At 35.4% G+C, this 24493-nt stretch overlaps 1 protein-coding gene and 1 pseudogene across 1 annotated transcript in view; one reads left to right on the plus strand and one right to left on the minus strand.

Annotated features, from left to right (window-relative positions):
- Positions 1-21887, plus strand: part of LOC145243020 (chymotrypsin-1-like) — a 151681-nt gene extending 129794 nt beyond the window's left edge. The window contains exons 5-6 of the mRNA XM_080106134.1: positions 14477-14622; positions 21543-21887. Of these exons, the coding sequence (XP_079962260.1) occupies positions 14477-14622; positions 21543-21695 (299 nt within the window). The 3' untranslated portion in view covers positions 21696-21887. The remainder of the gene's footprint in view (positions 1-14476; positions 14623-21542) is intronic.
- Positions 11617-11741, minus strand: LOC145243258 (U2 spliceosomal RNA; annotated as a pseudogene).
- Positions 21888-24493: the final 2606 nt, after the last annotated feature.

Below are 24493 nucleotides of genomic sequence, written 5' to 3' on the forward strand. Positions count from 1 at the left end.
TTGATGATACAATTTTCAATTTTTTGTGACATATATTTAGTGAAATATTAATATTTTACTAATCTGCAATAAAACGATTGACGCACTTTATATATATATATATATATATATATATATATATATATATATATATATATAGAGAGAGAGAGAGAGAGAGAGAGAGAGAGAGAGAGAGAGAGAGAGAGAGAGATTTTTTTGTTTTGCGATACTTTTTGAATGAATTCAATTATTTATAGGAAAGTGCATTTTCACTTAAATGCGAGCTGGGAATAATTTTCACTTTGACCAATTTGGTACCCCCAAATGGGGAGCGGCATATATATTGTTAAAATATAATTTTCTATAATTGTCTCGTCGTCTACAACTCATCAGAGTGACTGAATCCAACGAGATTCGAAATCGAGACCCCATGGTAGCCTCGTGGTAGAGGTTTACGCTTCTTACAGTGGGGTGCTGATTTAGAATCTCGCTAGATTCAGCCACTCTTTTTATATATCTGGGAATACTATGGTCTTTTGAATATTCAGTAAGGGTTTACTTAGAGTGAAAAGTATCCTCGTGCCAGGTTGCTCTGACAAACGTCTATACAGAGAAACCTTAGACACTCGACAATAGTGTCTAGTAGGCATTCAAGTTCTCTCCAGTATGCATTCAGAAAGGTCGCATAATATCATGCATAAACGGGAGAATAATACGCAAAAACAAAACATTGCTCCAGACTTTCGAATTGAATGTTATTACACCCGGGCAACCCCCGATATCTTTGCTGAACTATTTATTAACCTCGCCCTGATAGTGGCGGGAGGATGGGGGCGATCTTGCAAGGCTTGAATTCTCTTGTAATGGTTCAGGGGTATTAACTTGCTTGTCTGTGTTCTCCGGCAGACAACGATAGTACTTTTTTCTTTTTTTCTTCTTCTTCTTCTTCTGTCTTCATAACTTGATAGAGATCTTATCCTTTTCTTTTTACCGTATCAACACTGGTCAAATCAAATTACTTTCTTAATAGGTAAACATATTCACCTGAAACTCTACGCACGCGTCGCTTCTTTTCTTTTCTTGGAGTCTGGGCTGTGTTGGGATTGGAAGGGACGATAGGTTCTAATCATTTCAAAAGACGAGAATAAAATATCCATAATAAATATGAACATAATTACGGCTTTTCTTTGGAATTATGGTTCTTACAACAAATTATATTCTTTCTAAAAGGAAAAAGATTGTGTGTGTGTGTGTGTGTGTGTGTGTGTGTGTGTGTGTGTGTGTGTGTGTGTGTGTGTGTGTGAGAAAAAGAAAATTTGAATGAGGGAAATAATCTACTGCGACGATTAATTTTCCTTGGCATCAGTCCAGCATCAGTCTAGCCTTTATATATATATATATATATATATATATATATATATATATATATATATATATATATATATATATATATATATATATATGTGTGTGTGTGTGTGTGTGTGTGTGTGTGTGTGTGTGTTATCGGTCCATTATCTTCCGCACCAACAATTCTTTCTAAAACGTTATGCTTTCACCGATGCGCCCTCTGGGCTACCACACATACGTCCGTTAGTCTTTACAGTATTAATATTTACTTTTGTTTTGTCAACCACTGATTTCAGTAAGAATTTCAAAAAAATTAATTTATGAACCTTTATAAGCATTTTTTTTTCTTTACATAAATGCCAAATATTTCGTAAAATCGAATAGAACACTCTTCGGTGGTTGACAGTCTCTATATAAACATTGAGATCTTGCTTACTAGTTACTAATCTACCACTATCATCAAGCTGTTAAGTTTCGATCCCAGCTTGAAGTATAAGCATAGTGGAGAGCTACGAAACTGTATTTCTATTATGAGTGAATATGTTTTGCTAATGAGTCACAACTTATGAAGGTTAAGGATAGGTTGTCAGTTGAATTATGAATAATAATATGAGAAGATTGAAAATGACGAATACAGTGGACTAAATCTGTTTATTTATGATGAGGATTTATAATAGTATTTGTTGGCCTTGTGTTTGAAGACGACCGTGTTGTTGTCTACAGGGAAGTAGTCTCGTGATAAGGTGTTCCATCAATTAGACGTTCTTTGTTTATAAAAATTCTGCTTATATGCATACATATCCGAGGTGCCTCCAATTAGTTTCTAAACGTTTTCTGTACAGGCATTTAAAATTGTCGTAGACACTTGAAAATTCAGTATGTTGACTAACCGATTTTTATGATTTTAGTTCAAATGAACAGCTACACCAGGAATTGGATTACACCCTATTAAAGCCTGATTGTAACAGCTGGTGAATTTTAAAAATGCAATCTGGACGTGAAGACACCTTAGAAGAATGATATGCAATAAAATTCTGTTTTAAACTTGGAAAAATGCTACAGAAACGTGTGGAATGCTTCAGACTGCTTTTGGACTATCTTGCATAAATCGAGCATCAGTTTTTGGATGTCATGAGAGATTCAAGGAAGGTAGGGGTCTGTGAGGGATGATGAGATGTGTAAGAGAAGTAAGAAAGTCAGAACACCAGAGTTGATTGGCCAAATAAAGAATTTCATGGATAAGGACCGTTGTGTGTCTATAAAGACAATAAGTGCACAGTTTGATGTCAGTGTGGGAACTGTACAAACAATTATTCACAAAGAACTGACGATATAGAAGATTTAAGCGACGTCTGTCCCAAGGGAGCTTCATCTTTGTCACAGACTATTTGACCAACAGTTCCTCGCCTTTCCTATAGTCTACACCTTGCTTCACCTGACTTTGGTTCTTCCTTAAGCTCAATGATAACTTTAGTGGCTGTCGTTATTGAGGAGATGAAAGAGGTTGTGAGGAGGGTCATCGACACCCCTACACAAGAGAACTTTCATGTGGCCTTCCAGAAGTCGTTGGAACAGTACAACAAGGGCATTGCAGCCGGAGAAGATTACTTTGAAGAGGACTATAGTTCCATGTGTGTACTATCAATAAAAGTGCCCATACGAAAAAACTCTGAAAACTTATTGAGGGTAGTTAAAAACAGCCTACTCTGCTAAAAAAAAAAAAGCCTATCCTGCCTTGACGGAGTACAAAATAGACTTCGTAGCCTAATGAGAATGCCCTTTTCGCTTCCCTGCAATCTCTCTCCAACAGAAGGGACGTTGCGAGCCTGTCGTTGTTTTATCGTTATTTTCATGGGAAGTGCTCGTCTGAGCTCCAATCTCTGATCCCCCCAATCAATCTTTTACGAAAAAAAAAAACCTTATGTCTTGTTGGTTTTAATATATTTCTGTGTTTATTCTGCTTTTCCTGAGTTGATTTGTTATCGTCAATTGGCAATGTATTCTGTTATGCAGTTTTGTTTCTTTATCTAATTTATAAAACTCATTGTCTGTCTGTCTATCGCCATATTTTAAAACTCTATCTCTTCCGAAACTAAAAGTCGCAGAGCAGTGCTAAGGGCCTCAAATTATTAGATTTTTTATGGGCCGTCCTTTAATGGGTCACTAGTTGGTTAAAATATTTTTAAGGGGCCAAAAATAAGTTAAAATTGAAAAAAAATCGTTATACATTTTATACATTCATCTTAGTTTATTTTTAAGCAGTTCATATGCGTGTCACGTTGGTACAGTGGTGACGTCACCAGCTTTCAATGCTACAGTTTTGCTTTCGATTTCGATTCTAGCTGATGGCACGGATCTTTTTTTTCTTTTTTTTTTTACTTTTGAAATCACGATTCTATAATAATATATACGAAATGTGGACAAATTAAAATACCATATTTAAGCGTATTTTACGGCCAGGCAAAACAGGAGTCTCCCGCCGCTAGTATCTTATAACTGATGGCTGACCTAACAAATTTGGAAAATGATTTTGTCCACTTTTTGGTGTAGTTCTCTGGACTTTCCTTTCACCCTCGCCTTATTTGCTCTATTTTTTAGGCGAATTTATTTACAATTTACATAATTTTACTTCTCTGACGATCTGCAGGGATTTTGATTGCATTTGTTATAGAATGGATCAAGAGAGAGGGGGAGGAGTGTGAGTTATAGTGTAGACACGTTGACCGGAAGTCAAGATCAGCTGATCGGATTGCGTGTGGGTCACATGATCAGGTTAGCTGAATCAGGGAGATTTAGTTGGGACTTGGAAGAGAGCGGACGGATTCGCCGTTGTCTCCTCCCCTTCGCTGTGGGGGGGGGGGAGACGAACGCTGACGTGGTAGAAATAAGACCTAGAAGAAGAAACCACACAGGCCAAATTCACTTTCCATTCTTCTGCGATCGATCTGGAAGGTGAATAAAAAACTATAGAACCAATTTCTTGTCTTGGAGTGAAATAAATCTTCATCCCAAAAAACAGGTACCAGTCTCCCTCCCAGACGAGATGTTCCAGATGGACCAACAAAATGGCAGAAGGTATGTTGAAAGTGCATGTCACACACACAACGACATAAACTCTGATCAGATAATCAAACACTTAATAACAATACAACACATCTACCTTTTCTTGTTTATTTTTATATGAATTTCGCCCGTTTTCTTTATATTGATTATGGTCTTCACACAGTTAAAGTTGTAGGTTCTCGCATAGTTTTTAGTAATCTTCTTCTACAATATCCTGAATGTACCTATGTAACCTGCTATATAACATTGTTCTTCACTGGTATGCGTTTCTTTATAATTCCATCTTGAGCTGAGATTTTTTTTTTTTTACTATAGATTGTATTTGAATCCCTCACATTCTCTTAAGATCTCGCAGTGATTAAAATCTATTGTTGGCTTTGATGTTATTATAAGCAAAAGTTGACTCTAATCGTCTTTGCCCCAAACTCAGTCTCAACTGTGCCATTAGAATGCTGTGATCAGATCTAAAGGTGGAGAAAGTATTATAGGCTAAACATATATATATATATATATATATATATATATATATATATATATATATATATATATACGAGGGGCGTGCAATAAGTAATGCCGCTGCTGACCAACTTCCAGTTGTCTGATCTAGCTGAAATTTTGCATGTGCAATGATTTATATCTCTACGGGTTATGTGGCAAATGGCAGCTCTGAACTAATTGTGGTTTTCGTTTTACAGGTGTTTGAACTGAGTCAGGTTTGAAATGGAGCCTGTTGAATGTCGAACAGTGATCCGGTTTTTGTATTTGAAAGGACGCACACCACAGGTGACTTTTGATGAAATGAAAGAAACTTATGGTGATAATGCCCCATCATATGACCTCGTAAAACGCTGGCATCGTGAATTCAAACATGGCTGGAAGTCTGTGGAAACAGCTCCCAGATCTGGTCGTCCCCCTTTTGCCATTGATGAGGCATCTGTCCATCAAGTTGAGGCTGCCATTTTAGAAGATCGGCGCATTACTATTCGCCAAATAGCCCAAGATGTCAAGATTAGTACAGGGTCTGTGGAAACTATCATTCATGACCATTTGCATATGCATAAGGTCTCTGCCAGATGGATTCCCAGGTTGCTCACATCATTCCAGAAGCAAGAACGCGTCGAGTGCTCGAGGATGAATTTGGACATGTGCCAAGAAGATGAGTCAATGTTTTTCAAAAGACTGATTACACAGGATTGACTGTATGTAGTATTTGCATAGAAAAGTACCCTGTGTGTAGTATTTGCATAAAAAAGTACCCCGTATGTAGTATTTGCATAAAAAGCACCCTGTATGTAAAAAAGTACCCTGTTAAAAAGGTTTTAGGTAAAGCGGTTAATGTATAGTTGCGAAGGAAAGGAGCAAACGTGAGTTAACACTGCTTATAAAAGTTTTTTTTTTTTGAGGGGGTCATAATTATAGTAAAATAGCAGGCCGTCCGGCATTGCCCGGTCGTAAAATACATTTAAATATGATATTTTGATTAATGCAGATTTCGTATTTATTATTACATTATATTGGATACAATATATAGTAATGATTTTAAAAGTTAAAAAAAAAAATGACTCGTGTGCTGCCACCAAGAATCGAAACCAAAACGTTTAGCTTACGATTTACTTTTTCCTTTGACGTTAACGCCTCAGCTATGACGACATGTTTGCTGGTAGGCTAAAAATTAAAACATGAACCAATACCTATTACGTTACGCATACATATTCGTAATGCCTTCGTTAGACCTTCACCTGGCAAATTCTATTTTTTTAATTTTCACATTTTTGCACCTTTTCCCCCGGCTAAAACCCAAATGTAAAGTTTCGCATGGGTTTGAATACCCTATATATTAAGTTTAATTGTGTAGACCAAAATCTGACAGAGGAGTTTGGTGGGCAATTTTTTTTTAAACAAATACATATACGCATACATAAATATATATATATATATATATATATATATATATATATATATATATATATAGGGAGAGGTTTGTGTTTACTATAACCTTTTTACGCAAATATTACGTAAGTATAAATCATGTAGAGTATCTGAATGAATATAATTACACGTAATAGTTAACTAAAGATGGTTATCCCATAAGAGACCCGAATAAAAACTAATAGGAAATTAATTAAAATAAATGCTTAAAAGAATATGCAAATTAGCTAGATCTTTTTCAGATGAATGCAATTCGAGGACCCATATATAACAAAGTCGTATTTTCTTTTTATATAATTAGGAAAAGAGGTTTTTAATATGAATATCAATACGCACAAAAAAAGTTATAGGAGTATAAATTCTCTATTTAAATATGCTTAATTTGTTTGAGAATAAAACTTTTATTTCGAGTGACTTTCATTATAAAAGTTGTTGAAAAGTTGAGAAACAATAAAACAATATTTTTTCTATATATTCTTTCATACCACATCGTTATCTAGCCTTCCCCCACCCCTTTATCTACATGTAAATTTTATGTGTCATTGTATGCAGCGCAACCAACCAACGGACTAAAATAGATAATTAGTCGTTTTGACTTTACATTGCATCGATAATTATAAGTTAGAACCAACAGCTGATTCGGGAGTGGGGGTATCTCAACAATATTGACGATGTGGCTTTTAACGTTTGTGTTTCGCGAATCGATCGACTCCTTTCTGTTAGTAGCAATTACTTCGTGTCTAGCCTAAGATGTGCGTCCATCAAGACTAGCGTGAATCGCGGGAATAAAACAAAATGAACGAAATAGAAACAAAAGAAGAAGAGATATTCTTAAGACGTGTCCACTGAATCTGCGCATTTGGCGATAAAAATACCATTTCAAACGCTAGCCTATATTGAGGACATTGCCAAAGCTGCTGCAAAGAAGGTGCACTCGCTCTGGCGTGCTAAAAAACTACTCACACCTGAGACTTTCTTATACATAAAGTAATTTACCGGTGCATGGCGTATGGCTGTAATAATCGTAGGTGCAGTAATCATAAATATAAGGGCATAAGGACACTATGACACAACTGATTGCATCAAAGGGAGAAACAGGCATCTTTGCGATGACTCTGGAGTTTTACAAGGTGATACTCTTGTTCCTACCTTTTTGTTATTGCACTTCGAGAGGCCACCAAATATCCACCGACCAGTTTTATGTTGGGAGAAAGGAAATTTGCAGTGTACATTACTAATGTCGATATTGCAAACAATCTGGTATTAATTTCAAGCGATATTGAACAGTCCAATCTAGTTGTATCAACATAAGAAATGACGGCAGAAACAACTGAATAACAATTGCAAAGAAGAAGACGAAATTTATGAATTGGAAAAATACATTGAGGACATTGCCAAGACTGCTGCAAAAAAAGTAAATTTCTTTTATTGTGCTAGAAAGTTACTCAAACGTGAAATTATCTTATATCTCTAAAAAGCCACCATTCACCCATGCTTGGAGTATTGTTGCCATATCTACTTTGGTGCATCTGCAACTTAGTTAATGTCAAAAATAGGTCCCGCACTATCTGTCAACCTTCAACCTCTGTCCCATCACCGCAATGTTACATCTCTGTACCTGTCTTAAAAGTACTTTAATGGAATGTGCTCTGTTGAACTCATAGCGCTTGTACCCCTTCGATGTACATACTCCCAACTAACCTGACAGGCTGCAAAATCTTAGCCGTTTAGTGTTAAGGCCCCTTGATTCTAGAAAGCCTTCCATTCTAACAGTTTCTTCCGTCGGATTACTAGACTTTGGAATTCCCTCCGATTTCCGCTTCCCGTACTGCACTTACATGCAGAAGTTTAAATGTAATGTGAATAAACATCTCGTTACTCAACTCCCCACAACTACTCGCATGTTAGACATGAAACCAAATAGTAGCCCCTCACGTACAAGTGACAGTATATTTTGTTTGGTGCAAAAATAGTAAAAGAAAATCCTGATAGATCTACGGATACATTCGTCATCGTCGACCGATTCCTCGGATCCGAGAATTTCAGTTTCGTTTTCTTTTAGTATTTGGCTCACAGATGGTTTCTTAGACCATTCTGAACGTAGAATCTGCATGGCTAGAGATAGCAGGCAAATGTAGACAACCTTTGCCTTCCTATCTTTGCCTACAAACATACTTAAAACACGACATAACAAACTCTGTAACGTAATCCCCCCTTGAGGAGCGTTAGAACTACGCTGAGGTAGCTTATCATTCCCGCGTGACGCCAGATAACCCAAGGATTTAAGATAGAGAAGATAGATATATATATTTTATTTCACGTCAAAATAGACATTGTTTGAAACCAAGAAATATTTCTTTGCAGCTAAAAAGTTGATGACAGGAAATTTCACATATAACATTGTCTGACCTTAGTGATCTCAAGGTCGGATGTCAGAATTGACATCTGGCCTTGGAAATCGTGAGAATTAGTAATTCAGATTTCAGGTATGGGAATTGTGCCCACGCAGGGATCTGGGGCTTCCGTTTTTTTGTTTTTTTTTGTGAAATCTTATTAGCCGGGGGGGGAATTTCCACCCCATCCACATACCTTACTATATATATGACTGTCGTGCGAAAATTAGTCAGTTAGAGTTGAGTTGGAGTAGAAGTTGGGATTCGAGAAGAACAGACCGTATAGAGACATGACCCCTCCACCTTCTTCATCCAACCGTCTGTCTGTGAAGAGATTTGAGACTTTGAAAAAAATTGAATGATATTGTAAAAACATTTGTACATAATTTTGCGAAAGTAACACTGTAGATTAGTCTACATGAGTTGTCTTTCTTCCTGCCTGCTGCTTCGATATTCGCTTTCAGCATACCAGATTTCATGTAACAACCTCAGAGAAGACTAGACTACACGAGCCGAGAATTCAGATAGACTGGGGTCCTTAACCACCTTCTCACGAGAGTGGTTACACTCATTCATATCGTATAAATCAGATGATTATATTGTTGGCATTGGTTTCCCCGATATATTTTTAATCATAATTATTTCGAAATAAATAAAAGGAACCATTTGAAGGTTGTCAACATGGTAGGGAATTCCAAAGCAGTTCGAGGGAAGAAACCATTAGAGTAGAAAGCTTTCCGGCATTTAGAGACCTCATCAGTTAAATTCATATTATTTTGATTAATCGGATTACTGTGCTCATCTGCTTACTGCTATTTTTACAGCATTTAGACCGATTTACTTCGACCTTCTTCAGGTGTATCTTGTCAAACTCGGGAATCTTTCTGCTGAACTCGGGAATCTGCACAAAATTTCGAACGGAATCTTCTACTTTATCCACAGAAGTAGCATGCGTGGTTCTGTCAACCATGACCCAGTAAAATTCTTCAGTCGTTCGCAATTGTATTCTCAGTATCAACAGAGAGATTCTAGAGTTCGACAAGATGCGCCTGAAAAAGGTCGGATGTTACATCGGCCGAAACGTTGTGAAAGTAACACTCAAGTTGAGAACAGTAGTCTAAATAATTTAAATAATGCGAATTATCTATCTTTATCTAAAAAAAAATTGTCATGATGTACAGAATTACACACGTAGACCCAACACGTCATGCGCAGTCTACTTCGCAAAGGAGATCAAGACAAACAATAACTAAAACTCACTTTTTCGTGCAATAATGACATCTATTTCCTCATACCCCGGCTACGAATTACATCTCGTTAGAGCTATGACGTATCACGTGATCCTACTATTTAACGTGCTCTTTCTCTCTCCCTCTCTCTCTCTCTCTCTCTCTCTCTCTCTCTCTCTCCTTCTTATGGTCTTTTTCCTTACAGTGACGTCATTTCGCATTTCGTATGAATTTGCGTGCGCGTGTCCGCGCTCTGTTACAAATTCACGGGCATAATCCTAAATTAAAGTGTTTCTGTGAAACGAACGGGACTTGGACTTCGTACAACCAAATCATCAGTCTGTGTTGTTAACCACTTAGCCATCACCTCTCGACAGGCTAAAGAAAATATCAAATGTTATCTTTCTACTTCTGAAAACCTATTAGTTAACTGACGCATGCGCACACGTGTCGTTCGTAAGCATTGTCATGTATTCCCTTATGAATGATTCCTCGAATGATTTCATTCGTCCGAATCCCAAGTGTGATCGCGTAGCCATCTTGAAATGAATTTATCATCGCTGGAAGATATCCTTGAGAAAAAAAATCGATTCAAATTCACGGTGTATTTTATTCATCGTTTTTATCAATTTCCCAGACTAGATTATTATTATATTTTTAAGATTTTTAGATGCCGATTGGTTATTCGCATTATTCATTTTAAATGTTATTTGCACAACGTTTCGATCGATCTAACCTCCTATTTTCTTTGGGCTTATCTTGTCGAAGTCAGAATTCTTTCTGTCGAACTCGGGAATCTGCACAGAATTTCGAATGAAATCTTTTACTTAATCCATGTAGTATGCTCTCATTCTGTCAGTCATGACAGGATAAAAGTCATAAATAATTCGCAGTTATATTTTAAGCGTCGCCCGCACTGAGGATTGAACCTTACAACCTCGAGCAGAGTGTAACGTAAAACTGAATTTTACCAAGAACTTTATCCACTGCGTCACGGGTGCTTGAGGACAATTCTAATATGAATTTTAGGAGCCTTAAACCTATTTTTTTTATTTTTTTTTTAATTTTTTATTTTAGATGGATGAACTCAGAAAAAATTCCTTTCACTAAATCCATTCATGGAGACAGATCCCCGAAAAGCCTCAACACAACACCATTGCCTGGCCCTACCTATTATTTAAATCTATAATTATCTATTAACTCTTTTTCCTAACACTTGATTTAGTGAACTAAACAATAAGAGCATTTGGTAACTCTTCGTCTCATTCTATTATGTAACATTATCAATGTTGATGAAGCCTGCTGCAAACAGTGACTACCATCTCTCTTACAATGGACTATTCCAGGTTACATGTAAAACTGCATTAGTCTCAATGGGCCAGTTAGCAAAAAACAAGGCCGATAGCCATTAGTCGCGTGCTCTCGTGTAATGAATGCATGCGTGAATGTAGGATTGACATGAAATTCTTATAGAAAAACTAAAATGACCGAAAAATTGGCTATAATGACTTAAATAAATAAAAAGTAAATGACTTAGAATGATTTTAATGAACTTAAGGATGAATTGAATGACCTTAAGAATGACTTGAATGCTTTAAAAATAACTGGAATCCTTCTAAAACAACTTGAATGATCTGGAGAATGACTTGAATGGCTTTGAGACTGACTGGTTGTAAAGTGGGTGATCATTTTACATTAAATTAATACAGAAATTTGATCCCCCACTTTATATCACAATAAGTACAGCATGTAGTAAGAACAGATACTACACTGATCTTGGCCAAAAGGCCAAGAAAAGGGTATTTATTTGCTCCCCCACCGAGAAAATTAGGCACAAGGCCGATTTTTAATGTGAGGAGTGAAGAAGAAATGGGGACCAACTCCCCGGCGGTTAGGGGAGCTGGATAGTGACAATTGGTATGAAGGGTTGCCTCTACATTGATCAAGGTCTTATATGTGGGGTTGCCCCCACATATGGCCTTTGCTTGCAGTATCTGCCGGAACAGATACTACACTTTGAGGTATTAAATCCTTTATTCATGTTAAAAATACATTGAAAATCAACAATGAACAAAAAACTTAGGCACATTTTGATCTTGGCCAAAAGGCCAAGAAAAGTTTAAAAAGCTAAGAACAGCATCTATTAACAACAGACCTTTGATCTTAACCAAAAAGGCCAAGCACAAAAGTGTTACGGACAGGCCGACAGACCGACCGACCGACAGACCGACTGACCGACTTATAGAGTCGCTTGCACGTGACTAATAATCAAACTCGTACTATTATTTCATGGAAATATATATTCCTGTGTTTAAGAAATTTTTAGATGTTCTGTGTGCAACTATGCCTACGACTCTGTCTGCCTTATCCCAGACGTATATATCGTTTTTGTTCTTTTCTTTTTACTCTTTTCTTGGGTTGTGTTGGGATTCTAGTGTAGTCAGTCGCCGGGGTGCACAGCCATAGTCTGCAAGTTGCAAAATACAATTTTAAAAAGACAACACACAGATATAGATATTGTATACAAGTAACTTGTAGAACATATACGTGTATGTAGTTAGGGTCTTGTCGCTAGTGTTTTTACGTCTAAACTAAACTGTCTTTATACTTCAGGATTTCAACTAAGAATAACTCAGTCCGTTTCTAGGTGTCATCGTTCTCATGAACAACCAGAATCTTCCAAATATATCTGCCCTTTTTACAGAAATCACTGTCTCTTTTTTGTTCAGTTTGCCGGAAACTAAACACATGAGTTTTTTCAATATCTTTCCAAATTCTCGAATGAGACTCTTATACTTTTAATAGTTAATTGTCATGGCATCACTGGTCTGTGGTGTACAACGAATCTGTATTTTTTTATATACATTTTTATGTTCATCTCTAACTAATCTCTCCCGGTGGTCCTCATTGTAAGAGTGAGGACATTTTATAATATTGTATTTCTATTATTTGGATTATTCAGCACTGACAGAACGAAAACTCTATCCTCCGTAAGTCCAATGCAAATTTCCGTACAGGTTCCCGAGTTCGACATGAATAATTCAAAGTTTTGAAAGATGTGCCTAAAGAAGATCGGGGATTTTATCGGTCGAAATGTTGCAAGAATATCAATTAAGGTGAAATATAATAATCAAAATCTCGGATATTGACCGGGCAACGTCGGAAGGTCTGCTGATCGATGATTATTGATCAAGCTTATAAGCTTTGGCAGCGAAAATATGTTCTAGAATAAAACAAATATTTAGGATAAATATTTGTTTACATTAATTTAGAAAAGTAAACTTAAAAATGTTATCCTAACAATTTAGTTGACAACTTAGAAATAATGACATGTAAAATCATCAGAAGATTATCTTACCGGCGTATACTAATGACATTATTTAGAGAGGAACATGGTCTTTTTGAGATACGCTGAAATGAGTTACAGAAAACAGTTGGTCGGAAGAGAGAGACGGTCGACAGAACGTGATCGCTCCGAGCAGAGGGCGTTTAGAAATCGCGATGGTCAGAATCAGCGCGCAACTTTCCAAGAAGGAAAAAACACTCTGGAATAAAAATTTGCCGAAAATGAACCTCGAGGCTCTGTTGTTCTTGGGGAGAGTTTTATTGCAGCTTTTCCGTCAATACAAGACCCAAGATGGACCAGATATGTTTCCCGATTGGTCAGATGCTGAAACTCCAATAAATGTTATTCGTCCTTTGTGTTGTTAAGGTATTTATGTATATTATTTTTCTATCATGAACTGTATTTAAATGTAAATACGCACGCATTACCTGAAAGTACTTCTTTCAAACTCATCGGCTTAACGTTCATGGGGGCATGAGTTGGAACAAATACACTGAGAACATTGCCAGGGCCACTGCGAAGAAGGTGGTCTCTCTTTTCCATGCTAGAAAGTTACTTACACCTGAAAGTATCCTGTACTTCTACAAGGCCACCATTGGCCCATGTATGGATTATTGTTGTCACATTTGGGCTGGTGTATCTGCTACTAGTCTTTCGCTCCTGGACAGGGTTCAAAAGAGACTCGCCAACCTTATAGGTCCTGAAGTGTCATCTAGGTGTCAACCTCTTGTCCCATTGGTGAAATGTTGTATCCCTCTGCCTGTTTTACAAGTATTTTAATGGTAGATGCTTCGACGAACTACAAGCACTTGTACCCTATTGGCGTAAATACCTCAACAAACCTGACAAACAGCAAAGTCCCACCCCTACACAGTAAAGATCCCTAGATATAAGAAGGCCTTCTACTCTAATATGAACTGTATTTAAATGTGCATACACACAATGAATTTTAGATAGACGATCACACGTCTATACACGCGTTTATATTCACGTATATACACTCACATACACTAAAGTCATAAATATATACAACCCCACTACATGACACAAATAATATGCATGTGCTGTTAATACATCTGTTCATATTTGTAAGTGACCGCAAAATTATTATTTCAATTATTATCCTCGTTCAGACATTGCAAAAAAGACATTAGACTGTGACTAATAATAAATGTTTCTATTTTTGACAGAAACGGGTGACTACCCACAAATGTTACAGAAAGCCAGCATAGACATCATTCCATTTCAGAATTGCAACCGAAGGTTCTATAACACTCGAAGCGAGCAACACATCTGTGTCGGCAGCGGAAAAAAGAACGAAAACAATATTTGTAACGTATGTACACTTTCGTTTTGTTTTTGTTTGTTTTGTTTTGTTTTTTGGGGTTTTTTTTTTTTTTGCTATATTTTTCTTTTATTTTTTTCCGTTTCTTTTTTTTTTATTTAGCTGCTAATACTGCTATGACATGGTGGCAGACGACGACTATCAATATTAAGTTTTGTTTTTGTCATCTCTTTTGTATTTTAGTTATAAAGACAAAACAATATGGTCATAAATATTATTATAGTTACATATTGTACATTTATATTAAAATCATTTTTTTAACTCAACAGAGGTTAAATTTCATTTATTTATAAAGAACGTTAAAACAAAACATTGTTGAGCTTGTGTATGCTTTGAATAGCAGCAGTAGTTTCTTTCTACGTCATATGACCAATGATTGGAACTACAAGTGTATATATATATATATATATATATATATATATATATATATATATATATATATATATATATATATACTAGCAGTTCATCCCGGTTTTGCTCGTGCCCTATGTACTATTAATAATTTTATGTGCATATGCATATATATGTTAAAAAGTTTGACTCATGTCCAGGCAACATACATCTAAAATTTCAAGTGTCCAGACCCAAAATTGGCGGAGGAGTTTGGTAGAGACTGCAAAGGTCAAATCTTTTAACTTTGGCCTCTTGGCAGACAAATTCTCGCCCAAAATATGATTAAAAAGCTTGCTGCATGTCTAAATACCCTTTATGTTAAATTTCAAATGTTTACATAAAAAATTGGCTGAATAGTTTGCTAGAGACCACAAAGGTAAAATCTTTTGAACTTTGATACCTTGGCAGCCAAATTTTCGGCAAAAAACGATTAATAGCTTGTCATATGTCTGAATACTCTTTATGTAAAAATTTAAATATTTAGATTAAAAATTAGCTGAGTAATTTGGTAGAGACTGCAGAGGTGAAAAATCTTTTTAAATTTGGACCCCAATTTTGACCCGTTAACATTTATTGTTTTAGGTTCAAATCAAATGAAAAGGTTTGATTCATATCCAAGTAACCTACATGTAAAATTCCAAGTATCTAGACCCAGAATTGGCGGAGGAATTTGGTCAAATCGTTGAACTTTGACCCATTGACAGCCTTATTTCAGGCCATAAACCGATTAAAACGATTTTTCCAAATCTCTATACCCATTATGTCAAATCTCGATGTTTAGACCGAAAATTGACAGAGTAATTTGGTAGGGAAATATATACACACACAAACAATTTCACTCATTCATATATATATATATATATATATATATATATATATATATATATATATATATGTACTAGCAAAAGTACCCGTCGTTGACTGGGTTCAAAAACAGCTTACAGAAAATGGACTCTGATTTATGAAAGTATGATAGGTTATGAAAAGGAAAAGTTGTGATGAGATAGCTTCGAATTTGAGGGTATCAAAACCAAAGCAAAATATGATGAAAGTAAAAATAAAATAGATAAACCCCATAATTTATTATACCATACCTGTTCACACTGAAAAACTTATCACAATATTCTGTGGATCTATATCAAAAAACCTAGCTAAACTTTGTGACATATTTCATTTCTATGGAGGTCAGGAGCGAACAAACACACCATAATTTTATTATACCATATTTTTTCAAACTGAAACATAATTATCAAAGTATACTTAATTATCAAAGTATACTTACGCAGATAGATATGAAAAGTCTTTATTAAAGTTTGTGCCTATTTCAATTCTATGGAAGCCAGGCGCGAACGCAGACCCCACAATTTTATTAAAATCGATATCAAAAACACTTGTAAACGTTTTTTTTTTAATTTTTAATTTTTTTATTTCCATACTTTGTGAACCAGGCGCGAACGCAGATCCCACAATTTTAATGAACCACTGTTCTGCCAGATCTCCTTGTCTCGATACATCATCTATCATTATATGTAATGAGTTTTTTTTTTAATAGTCAAGCATATAGGAGCCTATTCGTGACCAGACACACACATACACACAGACATTCAGCTATATATATATATATATATATATATATATATATATATATATATATATATATATATATATCAGGTAAAAGGATATCCAAAAATTAAAAATAATTGAATTTAAACAAGGAAGGGTCGTTGATAGTGCTCAATCAAAGAGAGCAAATTATAGTTTTTAAAGAATAATAAAAACTATTATATAATATAATTATATATATAATTCTTTATATAATTATATATATTTATATATATAATTATATATATATGTATATATATATAGTTACACACATACATACATATATATATATATATATATATATATATATATATATATATATATATATATATATATATATATATATATATATAGCCTTTGAGATTTGAAAAAAAAATCACTCGATCGCCGGTCGAGTGTGAGAAAAAATTTACTCGCCCCAAAATATTTTTACTCGTCCGACTTTATGTCTTTGTTTCACTCAATAATAGGAAATAATTTTACAACAATTAAGAAATTACTGTGTGTATAATCTAACAAGAAAATATTTGTTTAACTCTTGTAAATCAACTATTTTATTACTACAAACATTTCAGTAAATATTCAACAAAACGTTAAAATACAACACCAGTTTCTTTATATAGTATCATTCATAGCATTGTTCCATAGAAATAAGAATCATTTCTTCGGATGCTTGACGGAACGATGCGTTTTTTCCCTCTTTCAAATGTTCGTCTTTACTTTGTAAGCATGAAGTGCATGTAGTTGTAGCGTCGAAGAATTTTTATTCCAAATGAATTTCAAAATCAGAGAGCTAAATGAAGGCGACATTTTGACTACACGCCGAATGTGTAAATTTGACCTCTTGTTGACCTTTAGCGTGACTACTCATTTTTCAATACGATATTCCAACGGTCTCACGGGCTAGAGATGAAAGAATTCACAAATGATGAGACATAGGTCATTCTAAGTCACCGCATATTTCGTAAAATAAATGAGTTTTTCCCGTTTCTTTATATAAAGAAATTTTATCGACTGACTTACGACTTTTAGTCGCCCCAAGAAATTTTCAATCGACTGTGGCGACCGGTTGTGTAAAGTCTCAAAAGCTGTATATATATATATATATATATATATATATATATATATATATATATATATATATATATATATATATATATATACATATAAAGGGTCTCAGAAGAAACGTTGCGAGCCTGTCTTTGTTTTATCGATATTTCCATGGGAAGTGCTCGTCTGAGCTCCCATCTCTGGTCCCCCCTCGCCAGTCTTTCACGAAAAACACCCGTCTAGCTGAAATCATTGTTAGTAATTTTCCCCATTCTTTATCTCTGCCAAAATCAAAACGTAGATTCCATGAACAAAGGTTCCTTCTTAGAAGTGCACGGCTGTGGAACACTTTTCCGTTTGCCTGTTTCTCACCTAACTACAACCTGGATGTCTTCAAGTCCAACATAAACAAATTCCTGATAAACCGCCCCCTTAAGTAAGACACTTTATCAGATCTCCATTACTAACGATTACTACGATATTATCCCATTGATTACTGTACACGCAATAACCCTTATCCCCGAATAGCTTCCGGGCCTTGATAAGTGGTGACTTCCATGTAATATATATATATATATATATATATATATATATATATATGTCCGTATTTCCTATCATTGGTCATATGACGTAGGGAGAAGTGTATTATTTTAGCGATAGAGGGAGTAAAATTAGAGGGTTTAAACATATTGTATATTTTGGTTGAAGAATGAACTCACTGTGTTCGTTAAGTTATAGCAAAATAAAACTTTCTTAAGACATACACGTATTTGTCATTTTTGCATGCAAACATTTATTTTCTCTTGCTTGCTCATAATTTGTCGGACAGATCACAACGAAAAAAGCCTGAACATGGATCAAGACAATGCCTTTTCGGACCAAAGCAGAGAGGACTTTCAGAACGACGACTTATCCAAGTTCCTGACTAGCTACGCCAACACCAAAGTTTTGCAGATCGTGTTTGCGTAAAAAGATTGACAGAACAATCAGACAGGATACATGCGGTTCTTGTGGCAACGTTTTACACTTAGTTACGAGGCATCCCGAATATGACACAGAATGACGTTCAATGCACCACATACGACTACATTTGATATTGCGCGTAAGGACACCCTGCTAAAAGAGGAGTTTGAATCAGAAACTAGACAACACTGATTAAATATTCAAAGTAAGATAGTATTTAAAGTCGAAATAAGATCAGTCTTGACACGGCTGTACATTGGTTTTTACGATGAATGGTGCACGTTTCCTGGAAGCTGAGTCTCAACCACTCTCCCCAGATTTCCAGAACTCTCCACCTCTTTCGATAACATTTGCAAATAAATTTGCATTATCGCAACAGCTGCTTGCCATTGATTTCTTGTTGGCAGCGGCTCTTGGTCTTCACTGGAATTTGAGTGGAAATAAGCTTTATTTATTATTACGTTAGTTAACTTTAAAGTGTTGTAATGTTTTCCACCGTGTTTTGTTTTTTCTGATCAAGAGCGGGCTTTTACAGTAAAGCTAGCGAGCATAGTCAAAGAGTAAATTAGATGGAAAGCACCTGACGTAAGATCTTTGCTGTGCCGAGCAGAACTGACTTCTGGATTACGGTGATGTTGTACTTGATTTATAAGGAGTTTAACAGTCTCAAGATCGTTTGGAATTGAGCCAAGTGCACCTATGATGATTGGCACGATGGAAGTTTTCTTATTCCACAACTTGGCAATCTCCGCCCTCAGTTTCTGATAGTTCCGTAGTTTCTTATTCAATAATTTGGCATTCATTGTTTTTTCTTTTGTTGTTTTTTTTTTTTGGGGGGGGTTCACAACTACAATATATGGTTTCCTGTGAGTTATCTCTAGTTCACATTGAATCATCATGAAATCTCAGAAAACCTTAACGTCCTCATTTTCCACTACCGCTTCTGGGTGATGCTGGTACCATTTGTCCGCCAATTGGAATCCAATCTTTTGGCATAAACTCCAATGCAAATTTGCGCACATACTTTGTCATGGCGACATTTATACTCTTTTTGAGCAAGTGTAGATCATCATCATCATCATCATCATCATCATCATCATCATCATCATCATCATCATCAATAACCAAAATGCGTAATACTTCTTCGTAAACATCTACTGATTTTGTTTGAACTCATATGCGTCAGGAACCCTGGGTGCATTAGTAGGAAAACGTCTTTAGATGGATAGACATACAGACACACGGATCGTTCACAATGAAAATCCATTAATCGTTTTACCAATTTCCACAAGAACACGCATCATTAGACTCAGAATAAATTGTCCAATCACATATCTCTTCTAAATTCTATCGTTATTTCCAAGAATCTGGTTCCTCTTTGTAAGACACTAGCAGGTATACCTGACGTTGCCCAGGATTGAATTAGGATCAACGAATGTTCCATAGGTCCAATACTTTTATTTTCATCGGAAACGGTGAAATTACATATTTTTCAATCAAATCAATTGATTGTCTGCTCTAGTCAGAGATCCACTACGATTCACAGGTGCACGTATATCTCATAACGTATACACCCCCCACACACACATATATATATATATATATATATATATATATATATATATATATATATATATATATATATATAAGTGACCTTGTCTGTCTGTCTGAGAAATGCTCTCTACTAAAGTCCTCCGTAAAATTTAGGTTTACTGACTTAAAACTTCATATATTAAGGCATTTGAACCTGTGGAACAATTTCGATTTAGTTTGTAGCTGGTAAAAATAGCTGCTAAAGGGTCATAATTTCAATAATAGACTTGGCAGACATAGGTCGACTTAGAGTGTTCATGTACGCATGCACAAATATACATTTATATTCTAAAGTCGATTAAATTGTACGTTTTCTTATCCATTTGATGATAATGTGATGATTTCACCCAAGCCATATTTTTTTTTTAATTTTAAAATCACTACTCTATATTAAGTACAATAAATAATCGATAAAGAAATTACTCTGTAAAAATAAATGTGAAAAATTGAAATATCACATTTATATATATATATATATATATATATATATATATATATATATATATATATATAGTAATTTATAAAATATATATGGCGATTAAGCTACACTGAATATTCTGCGTTTCATCCACTATAGGATTCGTCAGGCTTATGCGCCATATATATTTTATAAATTACTAACTAGCTCTACCTACGTATTGAGCACTTTTGAAGTAAATACTTAAAGTTTACGCATAAATCTATACTTTCGTATATTAATTTTATGTGAGTAAATGAAGTATATATATATGTATATATATGTGTGTGTGTGTGTGTGTGTGTGTGTGTGTGTGTGTGTGTGTGTGTGTGTGTGTGTGTGTGTATCTGGCTTCCTTCAGTCTTGACAGACCATGGATACCCACTCTAAGGGTGCCTGCGCGTGTTATTTTGGTGGCAAGAGTTGCGCAATCTCCAACCACACCTCTCCGGAGTCAACATAGTTAAACCAGTGACAAGTGGAGGTTCAGAACGACTGCAAACAATGCCGAGATAAGCGAAAAGCACATACAGTGCCTATAATTCCCAAATGATCATCCATCTACTACTAGCCAGGCTCAACGTTTCTTAACTTCGGTGATCTGACGAGAACCATTTTGTCAACGTGATGATGCCATATATAATATAATATATTATATATATATATTATACATATATTATATATTATATATATATATATATATATATATATATATAGAGAGAGAGAGAGAGAGAGAGAGAGAGAGAGAGAGAGAGAGAGAGAGCTACCAAAATCTTTCAAAATCATTTACTTTCCTTTATGCGTATATTATCTTTCGTCGTGTAATCATGATATTCCGCTTTTATTATTCCAGGGTGATTCCGGTGGTCCTTTGATCTGTCGGGGCAAAAAGGGCAAGGTTCTTGCCGGGGTCGCCTCCTACGGCTACAACTGCGACGTCAGCTTTGCAATTTTTGCTAAGGTCTCAACTTTCGTGAACTTTATCAATCAGCAGCGCGGGAATTGATCGCCAATAAAACATCGATTGGCTGTCAAAGCATTGCTAGATAATCATCAATATATGTATTAATAAAGAATCGAATCTTATTAAAAAAAAAAATTGTTTTTGCTTTTTTGGCTTCTTTCTTTGTTCTTCTCGTCTGTTTCGAAAAACAAAAAAGATTGTCTGCGAGGAAAACCAATAAACAATTTCCTTCTATTTTGGTTTGTTTATTTGTGTGTTTTTCTTTTTTTTTTCTTTTTTTTTCTTTGTTTGTTTTTTGTATTTGTTTTTAATTCTTTGTATTATTTACAGAGAAAATCAGAAATGGATAGAGTGTTATAATCATTAATCTATTAGGAAATAAGTAAATTGATATTAATAGGTAAAGTATAAATAGATAGATACATATGGAGAGAATTATACAGATTATATATATATATATATATATATATATATATATATATATATATATATATATATATATATACTATCTGAGAGACACGACGTTGTTCGGGATTGGATGAAGATCAACGAATCTCTTATTCTTCCAATATTTTTATTGTTATCGAAAATAGTGAAATCGACTATTCGTCAATCAAATCGATCGATTGCTTGCTGTAGTCGGGAACCCACCGCAGTGTACCAGGAGGGAACTCACATGCCACCTCAAAAGACTTAGTCTACAATACATTATAGTCTGCATTGCACTGTAGAAAATCTGCTATTGATTTCATGTGTTTATTTCTAAATAATAAATTGAATTAAAGTTTAAATTTCAAAGTCAATTGTTCAGTTGTGTTCTAAAGAGAAACATTCATTTAGAATGCGTCTCTGTCTTTATTAAAGAACGTATTGTTGAATGTACGCCGAACTCTTCTGTTTGTGCGGTGATAAAACTTCTCAAATGCATTTTTGATTTTAGGTTGCTTAAATTGTTAAATTTGGGCTTAAAATCGAACTGTTCCTTCTGTTGTGTTTTGGGAGTTTTTTTTATCGATTTTCGATACCTATCGGAGACATTCCAATACAAAATCTATCTATGAACCCTTCCTAGCACATAAAGTACATTTGTGTTAAATTTCAAAGCAGTCATAGGATAGCTGACTAGTAAAAATATTAGCAGCAGCAGCCATTTAAGCAATATGCAAATTAAGCTAGTGTGTATGCGCTGACATCATAGGAAGAAGGAGAGAAAAGAAAAAGAAAAGAGGACAGTACGTAGTCGAGCAGAAGAAGCAAGCGCAGGACGGGGAAGATAGACGTGTGAAGTCGGGGGCGAAAAAGCGCTGGCTGGGGCCGCGTGAAGTGTCGGGGAGAGAGACTTTTAAAAAGCATATGTAATGTAGTAGAGCGTGTAAAACACATGTATGTACGAAAAGACTTTTGAAAGATAATAAAATGCGTTATTGTTGGATGAACAATGAACAATGAATAAAGGCTTTTCATTTGCACTTAAAAGAAATAGTGAGTCGTATTTTTGTATGTCCTTCCTTGTTTTTTTGTTCCTGCGACGGTACCAGACAACGTGTGGGTCCGAGTGATTGAAATCTAACGACATGGTGTAACGGCTAACTGTTTCGCTGAACAACTTTCCATATACGTCTCAATGGAATTGTGGCTTATTTGGATGATTAAAAGCTTCCATATATATATTTGTTCATCGTTTTGGGGGAAAAAATCAGCAAAGTGCTCGATTATAAAGGAAAATTTCCAATGTAGGAGCTTAATATTTATTTATTTAAAACTGTACAAAACGTCAGAAAAACATTTGTACCGTCAGTTTCAAGCCTAATATAAGAGGGACCAGTTAATGATAAATAATGTTAGACTATCGTCAGCCATATTTTTACTGTCTATAATCAGAAGAAATATTTCACAGGCGGTCAGTTCTAGAAAAGAAGCTTTATTCATAGAATCCATGTTACGGTTTAGACAACTATAGAGAGTGACAGAATTTATTTTCGATAGACGAGTGTTTTTGTGGAGTATTGGCGAGGGAGGAACCATAGATTAAAGCGCAGTTGAAGACTAGCCATGAAAATATCGATAGAGCAGAGACAGGCTTACAGCGTCTCTTCTGTGGGAAAGAGGTTGTAGAGAAGAAAAAAGGGCATCGCTTACTAGATTACGAATTCTGTTTTGAACTCTGCCAAGGCAGGATATGAAGCTTCGAGCATCTCCTGTCCGGATATGGCAACAGTATTCAATCCTAGTACGTACTTGGTAGAGAATTGCTTCAGAATTGTGATATCTACTGAACTGGTAAAATGTTCCAACCATCTTTCAGCGACATTGGCTACGGATTTGATGTAAGTGCTTTATTTCAGATCAAGAAGTTTGTCTAAACATGGAGCGTCCTCAAGGTTAAAGCCGTTCATTTCAATAGGAGTCAGATGTGGGCCAGAACGTTGATGATGGAAAGATAGAAGTTTGATTTTAGACGCATTAAAATTAACAAGCCACCCTTTTCTCCATTGCACCAGGTGCTCAAGGTCAGAGGAGAAGGAATCAGAGAGATCTTGCCCGTTTCTCGTCTTAGAGGTGTTGCCGTAGATGGTAGTGTCGTCTGCATAAATATCTACGAATGATAAAAGAATGTGATTTGGGAGATCATTGATGAAGATCAAGAAGAGAGTTGGGCTCAGGATGGAACCTTGGGGGACGCCGACATTAATACTGTGAGCTTCTGATTTCTTCCCATCAACCATTACATTTATAAACCTATCTGAGAGGAATGATTTATTAATTGAGAAGACATTTCCAGCTATTCGGTAGCTGGAGATCTTTTGTAGAAGGCCTTTATGTCCCACCCTATCGAAAGC

Source organism: Euprymna scolopes, chromosome 21 (assembly GCF_053919585.1).
Source record: "Euprymna scolopes isolate OS-2025 chromosome 21, ASM5391958v1, whole genome shotgun sequence".
Taxonomy (NCBI): domain Eukaryota; kingdom Metazoa; phylum Mollusca; class Cephalopoda; order Sepiida; family Sepiolidae; genus Euprymna; species Euprymna scolopes.